Here is a 12,182-nt window from a genome sequence, read left to right as displayed (position 1 = left end):
GCAAAGCTGGATGGCAGAGGGTTCAGGCTGGACATGGGAACAAAGTATATAAATCAGGAATTGTGCAGAGCTGGATGGCGGAGGATTCAGGCTGGACCTAGATGTAAATGAATGAGCTGCAGCTGCTGAGGTGCCAGTGAGGTGCTGGGAGGCGTCAGTGCCCTCCCAGGAATAAACATTGCACAGCTGAGCACCAACACATGGCAGCACCATGACAGCTCACACTTGTGACGTGCTCAGGGGGGGACGCAGGAATTCCTCAGCTCGCTGTATTTATATTTAGAAGAAAAAATACTCTAAAAATAACAAGAAATACATTGGACGGGGGGGGGGGGGGGGGGGCCGCCCACAGGGCCTATGAGAGGCCGGGGGCAACTACACACAGTGGACACAGAGACCCCGACACACGGGAGGGAAGGTGCTCCGGCACAATCTGCAGACCCATCGGTAAGTAGCCCCCCCACCCGGCTGGGATCTTCAGGATATTTGGGGGGATGCTTTTATTTACCCACTGAAATCTTTTGGGTTTTTTTTTTTGCCCCCTTAGGGTGAAATGTGAGCGGCGCCCCAATGGGAGACTGGAACTTGTTAGGGAAACTCCTGGAGAAAGCTCAGGAACATTCCACCGTGGTGGGCAAAGTGTGGCTGACGGTGCTCTTCATATTCCGCATTTTGGTTTTGGGGACGGCGGCTGAGAAAGTTTGGGGGGACGAGCAGTCCGGCTTCACCTGCGACACCAAACAGCCCGGCTGTCAGAATGTTTGCTACGACAGAACTTTCCCCATTTCACACATCCGATTCTGGGTCCTGCAGATTATTTTTGTGTCCACACCGACGCTGATCTATTTGGGTCACATTCTGCACCTGGTGCGCCTGGAGGAGAAGCAGAAGCAAAAATTACGTCAAAGCAAGAAAGACCCTCAGGGTGATAAGCAGCTGCTCCTGGACCCCCCCAAATCCCCTAAACCCTCAGTGAAAGATGACATGGGCAAGGTACGGCTGCGCGGGGCTCTCCTGCGGACTTACGTCTTCAATGTCCTCTTCAAGACGCTGTTTGAGGTTGGATTTATCTTGGCGCAATATTTCCTGTACGGATTTCAGCTGCAGCCCCTCTACACCTGCAGCCGCTGGCCGTGCCCCAACACTGTCAACTGTTACATCTCCAGACCCACCGAAAAGACCATTTTTATTTTATTTATGTTGGCCGTCGCCTGCTTGTCGCTGCTGCTCAACCTCATTGAAATTTATTACCTGGGATTTACCAAATGCAGGCAAGGCCTGACTGGGTCCCACTGCGAGCCGGGGCCAAAACTACCCACGGGAAGTGTCACCCATACTCATATTATACCCCACTATACCCACTACAGCTCCCCGGAGAAAACCTCCGCATTCACCGCCCCTCTGCCATTCCCCCTCTCCTCCACCAAAAACACCACGGCTGCCATAGACAGCAGTCAGGCAGCGCGGATACAGAACAGAGAGAACCAAGCCGTGGAACGCAACGGAATTGGCGACCTGAACGTGGCATCGGAGAGCGGCAGTGACCTGGAACACGGTGACCACCAAAGGCTGCCCAGCCGGAACAGCAGGCAAAGTAGCACCAGATCAAGGCCTGGGGTCCTCGCCGTGTGATGGGATGATGGAGATTTGGGACAATCACATCAGAACGTGGCCCAGGGTCCTGATGGTGAGATGAGGGGCTCCAGATATGGGCCAGGGTTCTGGCAGTGGAATGAGGGGGTCCAGAGATGGGACCGAGGTTCTGGTGGTGGGATGAGGGGCTCCAGATATGGCTGGGGTTCTTTTTGTGTGATGACTTGCTGTATATGTGGACATTTAAAGTAATACTAGATCATTGCAGGGGTTCTGGTGGTGGAACGAGGGGCTCCAGATATGGGCCAAGGTTCTGGTGGTGTTATGAGGGGCTCCAGATATGGGCCAGAGTTCTGGTGGTAGGATGAGGGGCTACAAATATGGGCCGGGGTTCTGGTGGTGAGATAAAATGCTCCAGATTTGGGTCGGGGTTCTGGTGGTGTTATGAGGTGCTTCATATATAGGCCGGGGTTCTGGTGGTGGGATAAGGTGCTCCAGATATGAGCCCAGGGTTCTGATGGTGGGATGGGGGGCTCCAGATTTAGGCCAGGGTTCTGGTGGTGGATAAAGGGCTTCAGATATGGGCCCGGGGTTCTGGTGGTGGTATGAGGGGTTTAGGATGTGGCCCGGGGTTCTATTTGTGTTATGACATTCAGTAAACATGGATATTGAAAGTAATACCAGATCATTGCCGGGGTTCTTGTGGTGGAATGATTGATTTAAGATATGGCCCGGGGTTCTGGTGGTGTATAAGGAGCTTCAGATATTGGCCAGGGTTCTGGTGGTGGGATGAGGGGCTCCAGACATGTGTCTGGGTTCTGGTGGTATGAGTGGCTCCAGATATGAGCCAGGGTTCTGGTGATGTTATGAGTGGTTCCAGATGTGGGCCAAGGTTCTGGTGGTGGGATAAGGGGCTCCAGATATCGGCGGGGTTCTGGTGGTGGGATGAAGGGCCCCAAATTTGGGTTAGGGTTCTGGTGGTGTTATAAGGTGCTCCAGATATGGGCCGGGGTTCTGGTTGTGGGATGAGGGTCTCTGAGCCAGGATTCTGGTGGTGTGCTGGATATGGACAGGGAGAGAGGTTCTTTAAAGTGGCCTGGGGCCCTTGTGGTGTGTTGAGGCCTTAAGATATAGATAGGGAAAGTGGTACCAGATCATTGCCTAGGATTCTTGTGGTATGTTGAGGAGTTAATATTTGGCCCAGGGCCCTTGTGGTGTGTTGAGGGGCTCAATAATTGGCCCAGGGAAATGCAGATGGGGAAGGTAGCACCATTGCGGTGAGATGAGGAGTTTTGGATGGGGGGGGGGGCTTTGGAGCTGCAGAAAATATTATTTAGGTTTCAGGTTGTCAGATCAGCCAATCCCAACCAGGGGGCTTCTTCGGTTTTGGCTGATTGGCCACCGATGTTTTTTGGGGGGGACATCTAACCAATGGGGCAGATCTTTTAGGGGAATTTTAGGGGAATTTTTAGGGGAAACGTCTCACCACCAAGTTAGGTGTGGGGGGGGGTTCTGTCCATCAATATATTTGGCAGTTCTCGCCATCAATGTATGGGGGGGACATCTTATCAATGGCCACCAATGTAGAGGCGGAATGTTTGACCATTGGCCATCAATGTATGGGGGGGAAGGTACAACTACCGATGTTTGTGGCCACCAATGTATGGGGGGGAAGGTCTGACTACCAATGTATGGGGCAGTTCTCACCAATGGCCACCAATGTATGGGGGGGAAGGTCTGACTACCAACGTATGGGGCCGTTCTCATCAATGGCCACCAATGTGTGGGGGGGGGGGACATTTAACCACGGGTCCCCAATGTATGGGGGGGAACATCTAACCCCTGGCCACCAATGTTTTGGGGGGGGGGCATCTAACCAATGGGGCAGATCTCACCAATGTATGGGGGGAGCGTCTTATCAATGGCCACCAATTTATAGAGGGAACGTCTCACCACCAAGTTAGGTGGGGGGGGGTCTGTCCATCAATATATTTGGCAGTTCTCACTAACAATGTATGGGGGGGGGGGGCATCTTATCAATGGCCACCAATGTATAGGAGGGATGTTTGACCATTAGTCATCAACGTATGGGGGGAAGGTCTGACTACCAATGTATTGGGGGGGGATGTCTAACCAATGGGGCAGATCTCACCAATATATGGGGTGGCAACATTTTATACGTGGCCACTAATATACAGGGGGAATGTCTCCCACCAATGTATGGGGGGGGTCTGTCCATCAATATATTGGGCAGTTCTCACCAACAGTTTATGGGGGGGAAGAATGTCTTTTTGATGATCAATGGCCACAAATATATTTGGAAATGTTTGGTCATCAATGAATGAGGGGGAAGGTCTGACTACCAATGTATGGGGCCGTTCTCACCAATGGTCCCCAATGTATGGGGCCGTTCTCACCAATGGCCACCAATGTATGGGGCCGTTCTCACCAATGGTCACCAATGTATGGGGCCGTTCTCACCAATGGTACCCAATGTATGGGGCCGTTCTCACCAATGGCCACCAATGTATGGGGCCGTTCTCACCAATGGCCACCAATGTATGGGGCCGTTCTCACCAATAGGTCCCCAATGTATGGGGCAGTTCATCACCGATGGTCTCCAGTGTATGGGGCAGTTCTCACCGATGGCCACCAATGTATGGGGGATTCTGACTACTGTGAATGTAAATGAATGTCGTGGTTCTCCCTGATTATATGAAGGGTTCCTCCAGGGTACCGGGGTTGGAGGGTTTCTCCAGGTGAAGAGTACTCAAATGTGTCACCCATCGATGTTACCGATTTATAGAACAAATTAACCTGATTGCTGATGAATATTTATAATTTTGATTTTTTTTTTGTCTTTAATGAATTGAAATCTCTTAATAAAGTTGTATTGGGGGAGAGGGGGTATGGTGACCCCAACATTGATCTCTTTCTATTTTATAGAAAAATGTTTTTGTTGAATCTGTTCAATAAATAAAAAATAAATCCTCTGTGGAGTCGTCTGCTGGATGTTACTTTTTGTAATGAAGGATAAGGAAAACTTAACTCTGTAAATTGGTGCAGCTTCCTGTAATACAGAACGGTCACTGCTGCTTTCCCATCCTGCAGGGTGACCGGTCTCGTCTCCGCCCCCTTCTGCAGGGTGACTGGTCTTGTCTCCACCTTCCCAGCAGGGTGACCGGTCTTTTCTCCGCCCCCTCCTGAAGGATGACTGGTCTTATTTCCACCCCCTCCTGCAGGGTTACTGGTCTTGTCTCTGCCCCTCCTGCATGGTGACTGGTCTTGTCACCGCCTCCACCTGCAGGGTGACCGGTCTTTACTCCGCCCCCTCCTGAAGGATGACTGGTCTTGTTTCCACCCCCTCTTGCAGGGTTACTGGTCTTGTCTCTGCCCCTCCTGCATGGGGACTGGTCTTGTTTCCGCCCCCTCCTGCAGGGTTACCAGTCCTGTCTCTGCCCCTCCTGCATGATCAGTCTTGTTTCCGCCCGCTCCTGCAGGGTTACTGGTCTTGTCACCACCTCCTCCTGCAGGTCTCCACCCCTCCTGGTCTTGGCACCGCCCACACATCAGTGCTAATATCTACACCACTTTCAGGGTTTCTTCCCATTGGGCTCTCAAGGCAAATATTTCAATGAAAGGTTTCTGTACCAGGAGTTCAGACATAATGGATCATCTTTTATACAAAAATCATAAAAAATTTTTTAGAAACAAACAAAAAAAAACTGAAAAAACAGAACTTCCCCTCTATGCTGAGATATTCACCCCTCTCATTATACTGACACTCTGTACATTCACCTGGTATAAAATGAATCCACTTCTGATTGGCTGCTTTACTTTACCCTTAATCATCTGTCAACACTGATTGGTGCACAGAGACCGGATAGGAATAAAGGAGCTGAGATCTCAGGGGGGTTCGGAGGGTCTCTGAATGAAAGGATGAATGTTGGGTGAATGTGTGTACAGACGTGTATCAGCATATGATCACAACCTCTTCATTGCTGCACTATAAACTTATTAACAGATTGTCTGCTCTCCCCGCTGGAAATATTCAGGGTCAGAGTTCCTTGCGATGTTTTTTTGGTAATTATTCCCATCAATAAAATAAAAAATAATAAATAAATAAATAAATAAATAATAATAAAATAATCTGATGGTTTTGTTTTATGTGCTGCACTGCCACCTACTGGTTGAGATGAGAATGCCGGTGTTATAGCATTGCCCAATACCGGAGTATGTGCCCAGGGTGTGCCTTGTGATTGGATACAGAGTCTGCAGGGCGGAGTCCCGAATGAGCAGAACAGCACAAACAGAATAATAATACAAAACTATCAGATTTTATAAATTCATATATTCATGGGGGGATGTAAAGGACCATATACAGGGCTGGGGGGATATAAGGGACCATATACAGGGCTGGGGGGATGGGGGGATATAAAGGACCATATACAAGGCTGGGGGGGATATAAAGGACCATATACAGGGCTGCGGGTTGTAAGGGTTCTGGAGCCAGGGACATACAGGATATACAACACTACAGGTCGGGGCTGTCCATTGGTGGTCCTCGAGGGTCACAAACACGTCGGGAATTTCATATATCGTTATACAGGTTGATATTCAAAAATCCGGCACCCTCCGGACCTGAGGAGTGCCCCATTGGCTGTAATTATAATGTATTTGCACCATCTAGTGGCAACTGACAGAACCACACCCGAATGGAATCGGCTACTTCCTTCGTTAGAATGCAAGGGCTTCTCATGCCGGGAAACTGAAGGATCTGGATTACCAATGGCCGGATTTTCAATTGTCAACCTGTACTAAAAATGTCCACAGATCCCGGCCCCCCAGGACAGGAGAAGGACCCCCCTGTGTAGGCTGATGCTGCACCCGTCCATCGAACCCCATTTATTGATTACGACACCCCACATACACCACAGAGCCTTTTTAATACAAAGTTTAGTGGCTCCACATGTATTTTGTGCACATTGCCATCCCATGGATGGAATCCACTTACCATAGTTTTACCCCCACCCTACCCAGGCAGGACCAGTCACCCCCTCATTGTGTTATACCCCCACACAGGGCTCTTATGCTCAACTCATGAGGAATTAAAACCATTTTATTTGCAATGAGAAATTCCCACAAACAGGGCTCTGCCAGGAGCTGGCGCACGATGAGCGATAGCATGGGGCACATACTCGGTGCACGCGCCTAAAAACAATATGTACAATTCTGAAGAGCAGCTGAACAATTGTACAAGTTGCGAAGGATAAGGGAAAAGGGGGGGGGGGTCTCCCATAGACATGCTCCATCACTAAATCATTGTGAACAAGCAATCAGAGCAGAGAACCAATCAGCTTGGAGGACACTGGAGCAAGTAAGGCGCTACAAACACTTCCGAGAAAACGATTGGACGACGCTATGCCTGCAGATCCATCGGGCCCAGAATGTTTGAGGGGAGGGGCGAGGACATCTGCTGGTCAGTTTGGTATCACCGTAGGAAGGCGAGGACATCTGCTGATCAGTCCAGGTAACAACATGTGTTAAAATCAACATAGGCATTATATAAAAAAAAAAAATATATATATATATAGAAAGAATAAAACAAAACAATGAATTTATGTGTCAATTATATGAGCAGCAAAATAATCAGCTGATGGAGAAATGTAAGGACTGCAGAAAAGGCCAGCACGGAGAGATAGTTTTAACAAACGTGTCACCTTTGTGTGCAATGTCTTGGAACTGATAACACCAAATGAAAGCAGAGAACAGAAGGGTGCACAGAAGAACATTCCCAGACATAGACTGTATATTTTGGAAGCTGGGAGGCCTGCAATATAAGAGAATTTGTCCCCAGTGAAGTTGGTGCTACTGACCCTAGAATAAATCCACAACAGAGAATCCATTAAAAAAAAAAATTCATTTTCCTCGCCCTGTTTACCCTCCACGGGACAACACAAGATGATCCTTCCCACAACATAAAGCTTTTCATATGGTGTGAAGGGGGGCAAGAATCTGGCACGGTTTGTGCTCCAGTCTGTGGTCAAAGAATAAACCGAACTCCCTTTATCCTGTCGGTTTATAGAGTCCAGTGTGTCCTTGTATGAGCTGTCACATCCCCAGCTCTGATCACTCAGTGTCCTCGCTGCCACGTATTTGTTCCTCGTACACTTCTCGCACGGCTAGGATTCGGCTCAGCATACTCTGAAGCATGTTTTTGTCCATAGGAATAACAGAATACCATAAAGGCGATTCGGCCACACACGATCGCTCAGGCTGCAGGTAGAACACGTCTGCACGGTTTCGAAGGTTCACCGGGCTGATAAAAAAGACAAACAAAGAGATTAGAAGAGCAATAAAAAAAAATGTGTAACTGATATTACAGGTACATTTTTTTTCTTGGCTCATATAGTAGTCATATAGTCAGGCTGAAATAAGACATAAATCCATCAAACTCACCCACTAGGGAAATAAACATATCCCAGATCTAATACCCTATAGACATACTTGATCCAGAGGAAGGCAAAAAAACCCTTATAAACCCCCTGGTACAATTTGCTTCAATGGGAAAAATTCCTTCCTGATTCCATGAGGCAATCGGATGTTCCCTGGATCAGCAGCCACTGTTATCTTTACATTAAAGCTTTAATCCCCAGTTATATTCTGTGCTTCTAGAAATCATACAGCTTTTTCTTAAAGCATAGTAGTTAGTAGTAGTCTATAGTATAGTAGTATAGTAATCTATAGTAGTTGCTGAAACTACTTCCTGAGGGAGCCGATTCCACATTTTCACAGACCTTACAGTGAAGAATCCCTTCCTTATCCGGAGCTTAAACTTCTTTACCTCCAGAAGCAAAGAGCGCCCCCTTGTGCTTTGTAATGACCTTACAGTGAATTGTGACCTTACAGTGATTCAGTTCAGCTAATCTCTCCTCATAGCTGAGCTCCTCCATTCCTTTTATTAGTTTAGTTGCCCTTCTCTGCACTCTCTACAATTCCACGAGGAGAATCTAATAAAAAGTAAAGGGAATCTGCCCATAATTCAGCACATACTAGAAGAGTAATAGTAGTAGTAGTAGGTGACAGTCGTGGGGTTAATGAAGCACCTACCTATGGCCAGGTACACACAGGACACAGCTTGTAGGATAAGCAGTGTGCACAGCAAGCCTTTATCATTTTTTGTTGAAGCCATTAAAACATCCTCCAGCTCCAATCACTGTATTCTATAAAATATTGCAGGGCTGCCATTCTGGTTCTAGTTATGCTACATAAGCACTTCCAGAACGAGCACTTAGGAAACTTCACTAGGTGCATGCTTGCTCTGTCAGTGATGTGCTAGAATTAAGCTGGGAACAGGACGAGAGCCCCCGAGCCCATCTGACCTTACCATTGAGGCGGCTTCTGTGTTATATAAGGAAATCAGCTACTTTTACTAGTGAAATAAAATGTGAAATGAAAACCGTTCATATGAAACTCTTAGAAAATCTCTCACCATTTGGAAAGGTAAAACTCATAGAACTTCACGGGGCATCGCAAGGGGTTCATCTTATTCTCATGCTGTTCCAGTGCCACTGATTGATCTTCCTCTCGCTTTCTCTTAGATGAACTTTCTTTAAGGGTAGCAACACAAAGAAACAAAATGCCAAAAAGGTGATCGTATGAAATGACAAGATGCGCAGTGTGACCGGCATGGAAAGAAAGATGGCCAATGTTCCACCAGGAAAAATTTCACTTTAACATTCATCCAGAAAAATAAAAAAAGTCACCCAATAGCTTCCTATGCAGCCTAATTAGTTACAAGCCAGAAACTATCAGCACTGCTTATTAAAAGCCATGGAAAAGGGGGGTTCTATATATCAATTATCGTGGAGGGGGGGATACTCTATAGAATTACCCCCCCCCTCCACAACCATTAATATTTAAAGTAATGGCCATGGAAGAGGGGGAAGGGGTAACTCTATATACTAATGGCCATGGAATGGGGAGGGGGGTAACTCTATATACTAATGGCCATGGAATGGGGAGGGGGGTAACTCTATATAGTAATGGCCAAGGAGGGGGAAACATTAAAAATAATGACTATGGTTCTGAATGGGATGCCCAGCAGGCTTAGGTATGACAGTCAGGGCTATACAGACTTGTATCATACAGGGTACCAGTATGTACACACATTCTACACCTCGAGCAGAACCAATATGAAACAATCAGCAAGAGGGAAGAAAATCTGTTGATGGGGTGTATGTGGGGGTAATAAAATTGTAAATACAATGGAGCAGAAGTGGGAATTGCACTGAAAGGTCTGTCTTTGTTCCCAGAATGGCCAGAAGCTACAGGGTGACAACAATCAGAACACAGAGTTAGCAGATCTAATCTGTAAAGCAGAAATCTGGGATGGATAAATACTGCCTAAAGAACAAGGAGAGTGAGTGCTATTACTGGAATCTTGGTGTGTTTTGTGTATTTCTTCCAGAACTGTGCAGTGTGAATCTATGTAGGAGATTCATGTAATACAGACCGGTCACTGCTGCTCTGTCTGGTTGTGCAGGTTGACTGGTCTTGTCTCCGCCCCCCCTCCTGTAGTTTTCTGCAGTCTGTAATAGGTGGGCCTGCTGGCCTCCTCTCACAGCTCTGCACAGATTAATGTTGATGTCACTGCTCCTTATATATGGTAAAATTTGGGTTTGCAATAGAATTTGGTGCCCACAAAGTGGCCTCTGATAAAATTTTGGAGCCCAGAGTTCAGCTTTAAAGGTTAGTAAAAAGTAAAAAGAAACGTGTATGGTACCTCTGCCTTTCTTCTGTTGTGAGGGAGGATAGTGGCGGACGCTGACAATTTTCGATGTTCCTCTGCTGGTGGTACACTTGCGGGAATGTCGGACAACGTTGGTAAAAGACAGCTGCATGTGCTCCTCGGCGGTGCGCAAGCCGAAGAACTTGGTATTAAAGAACATGAGTGTGTTCAGGAGCACGTAGGGAGAGTAGACGCCCAGCTGTTTACAGTCCCACAGATGTTCTTCTTCCACACGTGAGTATATTAGCCCTGAAATTGGGCACAAGTCAGGGAAAAACCCTCAGAGCTGTCACCTATATCTCTATCACCCCTAAAGCTGACATCAGTTCCTTCCCCCCATCCCACCCCCAGGCTCTATGTATATAAGGGTATTGCTTTATCGCCCCCACATAGAAATCTCCTGCAACAGGCGGAGCTATATTCCCGCATGTCTGACCGCGTTAAACCCCATATCTTACTACTGGGCGTCAAGTTTCGGTGCCAGGCAGTCAGTATCTTATTCAGCTCTTGGACGAAGGTCAGGTAATACAGGTCTGTGAAAATGTTCACCATCCGGTTATTTTCCAGGAGATACTAGAAAACAAATACAAGAAACAAAATTACAACTATAAAACTGCTAAATGCATTTCACGTTGCATAGTATAAACTTTGAACTATAAGAAGTGCAGAAACCTGAATCCATTAGCCTTTGGCAGTAAATGTACAGCACAGCTTAGACTGGGGGAAGGAGAAACTGTAGATTGAGCTAATTAGGTGGGCAGTATGGGTCATGTGCTTACAAGAACCATGCTGATAGGAGGAAGAGAACTTAACAGAGAGTTGAGCTAATCAGTCTGCTTCCACTGTCCAATCACAGGCTATGGGTGGAGACAGCGATGTAATCCTAACTATATGTGGTGCCGTCCACCTGGCTGGCAGATTTTCTGCAGTAACTTTGCTAAAGTTCTGTGTATGAAAGGAAAACTGGGGAGGAGAACCCAGATTAGTATTACCACTAAAACCCCAAACAACTCACCTGCTGTATACCCAGACAAAGGTAAAATATGCTGTCTGGTTCATAGCGCTCTCCATTCGGTCGGGTTATCTCTTTCACAAACTGTGCTAAACCATAGTTCAGCTCGGCAGCCGTGCATGTTAGGATGTCCTCTTTTATACGCATCGGTTTAGCTGAAGAAAACAAAAATATTTTATGTTGAGGTCAAAGAAAGAAATGTAGTAAAACATCAAGGTAAAAAAACAAAAAAGGGAACCTGTCCCTTTCAACTCACGACCAAAGCGTATTTCCTCTGATTTGCTTGGCTCTCCCCCTTCGTACTTTCGCTGCACCCAGGTTTTCCAAGCGTTCACACCGTACGTGTGGCTGAGGTTTGTGCTTTTGTGCTTATTGGACACAGGGTCATGCGGGGGACTCTCCTTTTCTGATAGAAGCATTCGCTTGGGACCCTGCAGGGAATAATAGTTTTGTATTATATAGCTATAACATCACAACAAACAGCCACCCTGGGCTACCACAGGTCAGTATTTACACTGCTCATGGCATCCAAGTACTCTTCCTGCCCTCGGTTCCCCAGTTCTTCATTCCTCCTAACAGCTCAGTATTCTGCTCCCCTTGGCACTCCAGGTCTCCTGCAACCATCAGTTCTCCATTCCTCCTAACAGTCCAGTATTTTGTTTTCTTAAGTTCCCCGTTCCTCCTAAAAGCCCAGTATTCTGCTCCCCTTGGCACTCCAGGTCTCCTGCTCTCCTCAGTTCTCCATTTCTCCAGACAGCTCAGTATTCTGCTCCCCTTGGCACTCCA

The 12,182-nt window shown here is 47.2% G+C and overlaps 2 protein-coding genes across 9 annotated transcripts in view; one reads left to right on the top strand and one right to left on the bottom strand.

Annotated features, from left to right (window-relative positions):
* Positions 1 to 440: 440 nt before the first annotated feature.
* Positions 441 to 2,355, top strand: LOC140343303 (gap junction alpha-3 protein-like). The gene has a single exon (XM_072429931.1). It carries the CDS (start codon positions 571 to 573, stop codon positions 1,630 to 1,632), a length of 1,062 nt encoding a protein of 353 aa, XP_072286032.1. The 5' UTR covers positions 441 to 570; the 3' UTR covers positions 1,633 to 2,355.
* A 4,339-nt stretch (positions 2,356 to 6,694) lies between these two features.
* Positions 6,695 to 12,182, bottom strand: part of ZMYM3 (zinc finger MYM-type containing 3) — a 38,558-nt gene continuing 33,070 nt past the window's right edge. For 7 of the 8 annotated variants that reach the window (XM_072431316.1, XM_072431312.1, XM_072431311.1 and 4 more), the window contains exons 20-25: positions 11,653 to 11,827; positions 11,400 to 11,551; positions 10,843 to 10,957; positions 10,379 to 10,633; positions 9,086 to 9,203; positions 6,695 to 7,912 (exon numbers count right to left, since the gene is read on the bottom strand). In XM_072431316.1, coding sequence (XP_072287417.1) covers positions 7,723 to 7,912; positions 9,086 to 9,203; positions 10,379 to 10,633; positions 10,843 to 10,957; positions 11,400 to 11,551; positions 11,653 to 11,827 — 1,005 coding nt within the window. In that variant the 3' untranslated portion in view covers positions 6,695 to 7,722. The remainder of the gene's footprint in view (positions 7,913 to 9,085; positions 9,204 to 10,378; positions 10,634 to 10,842; positions 10,958 to 11,399; positions 11,552 to 11,652; positions 11,828 to 12,182) is intronic. The other variant, XM_072431318.1, reaches the window with a different exon arrangement.

The sequence above is a fragment of the Pyxicephalus adspersus genome, chromosome Z (genome assembly GCF_032062135.1).
Source record: "Pyxicephalus adspersus chromosome Z, UCB_Pads_2.0, whole genome shotgun sequence".
NCBI classification, from domain to species: domain Eukaryota; kingdom Metazoa; phylum Chordata; class Amphibia; order Anura; family Pyxicephalidae; genus Pyxicephalus; species Pyxicephalus adspersus.
The sequence above is the reverse complement of the archived record's forward strand: the minus strand, read 5'-3'. Positions and strand labels throughout refer to the sequence as shown.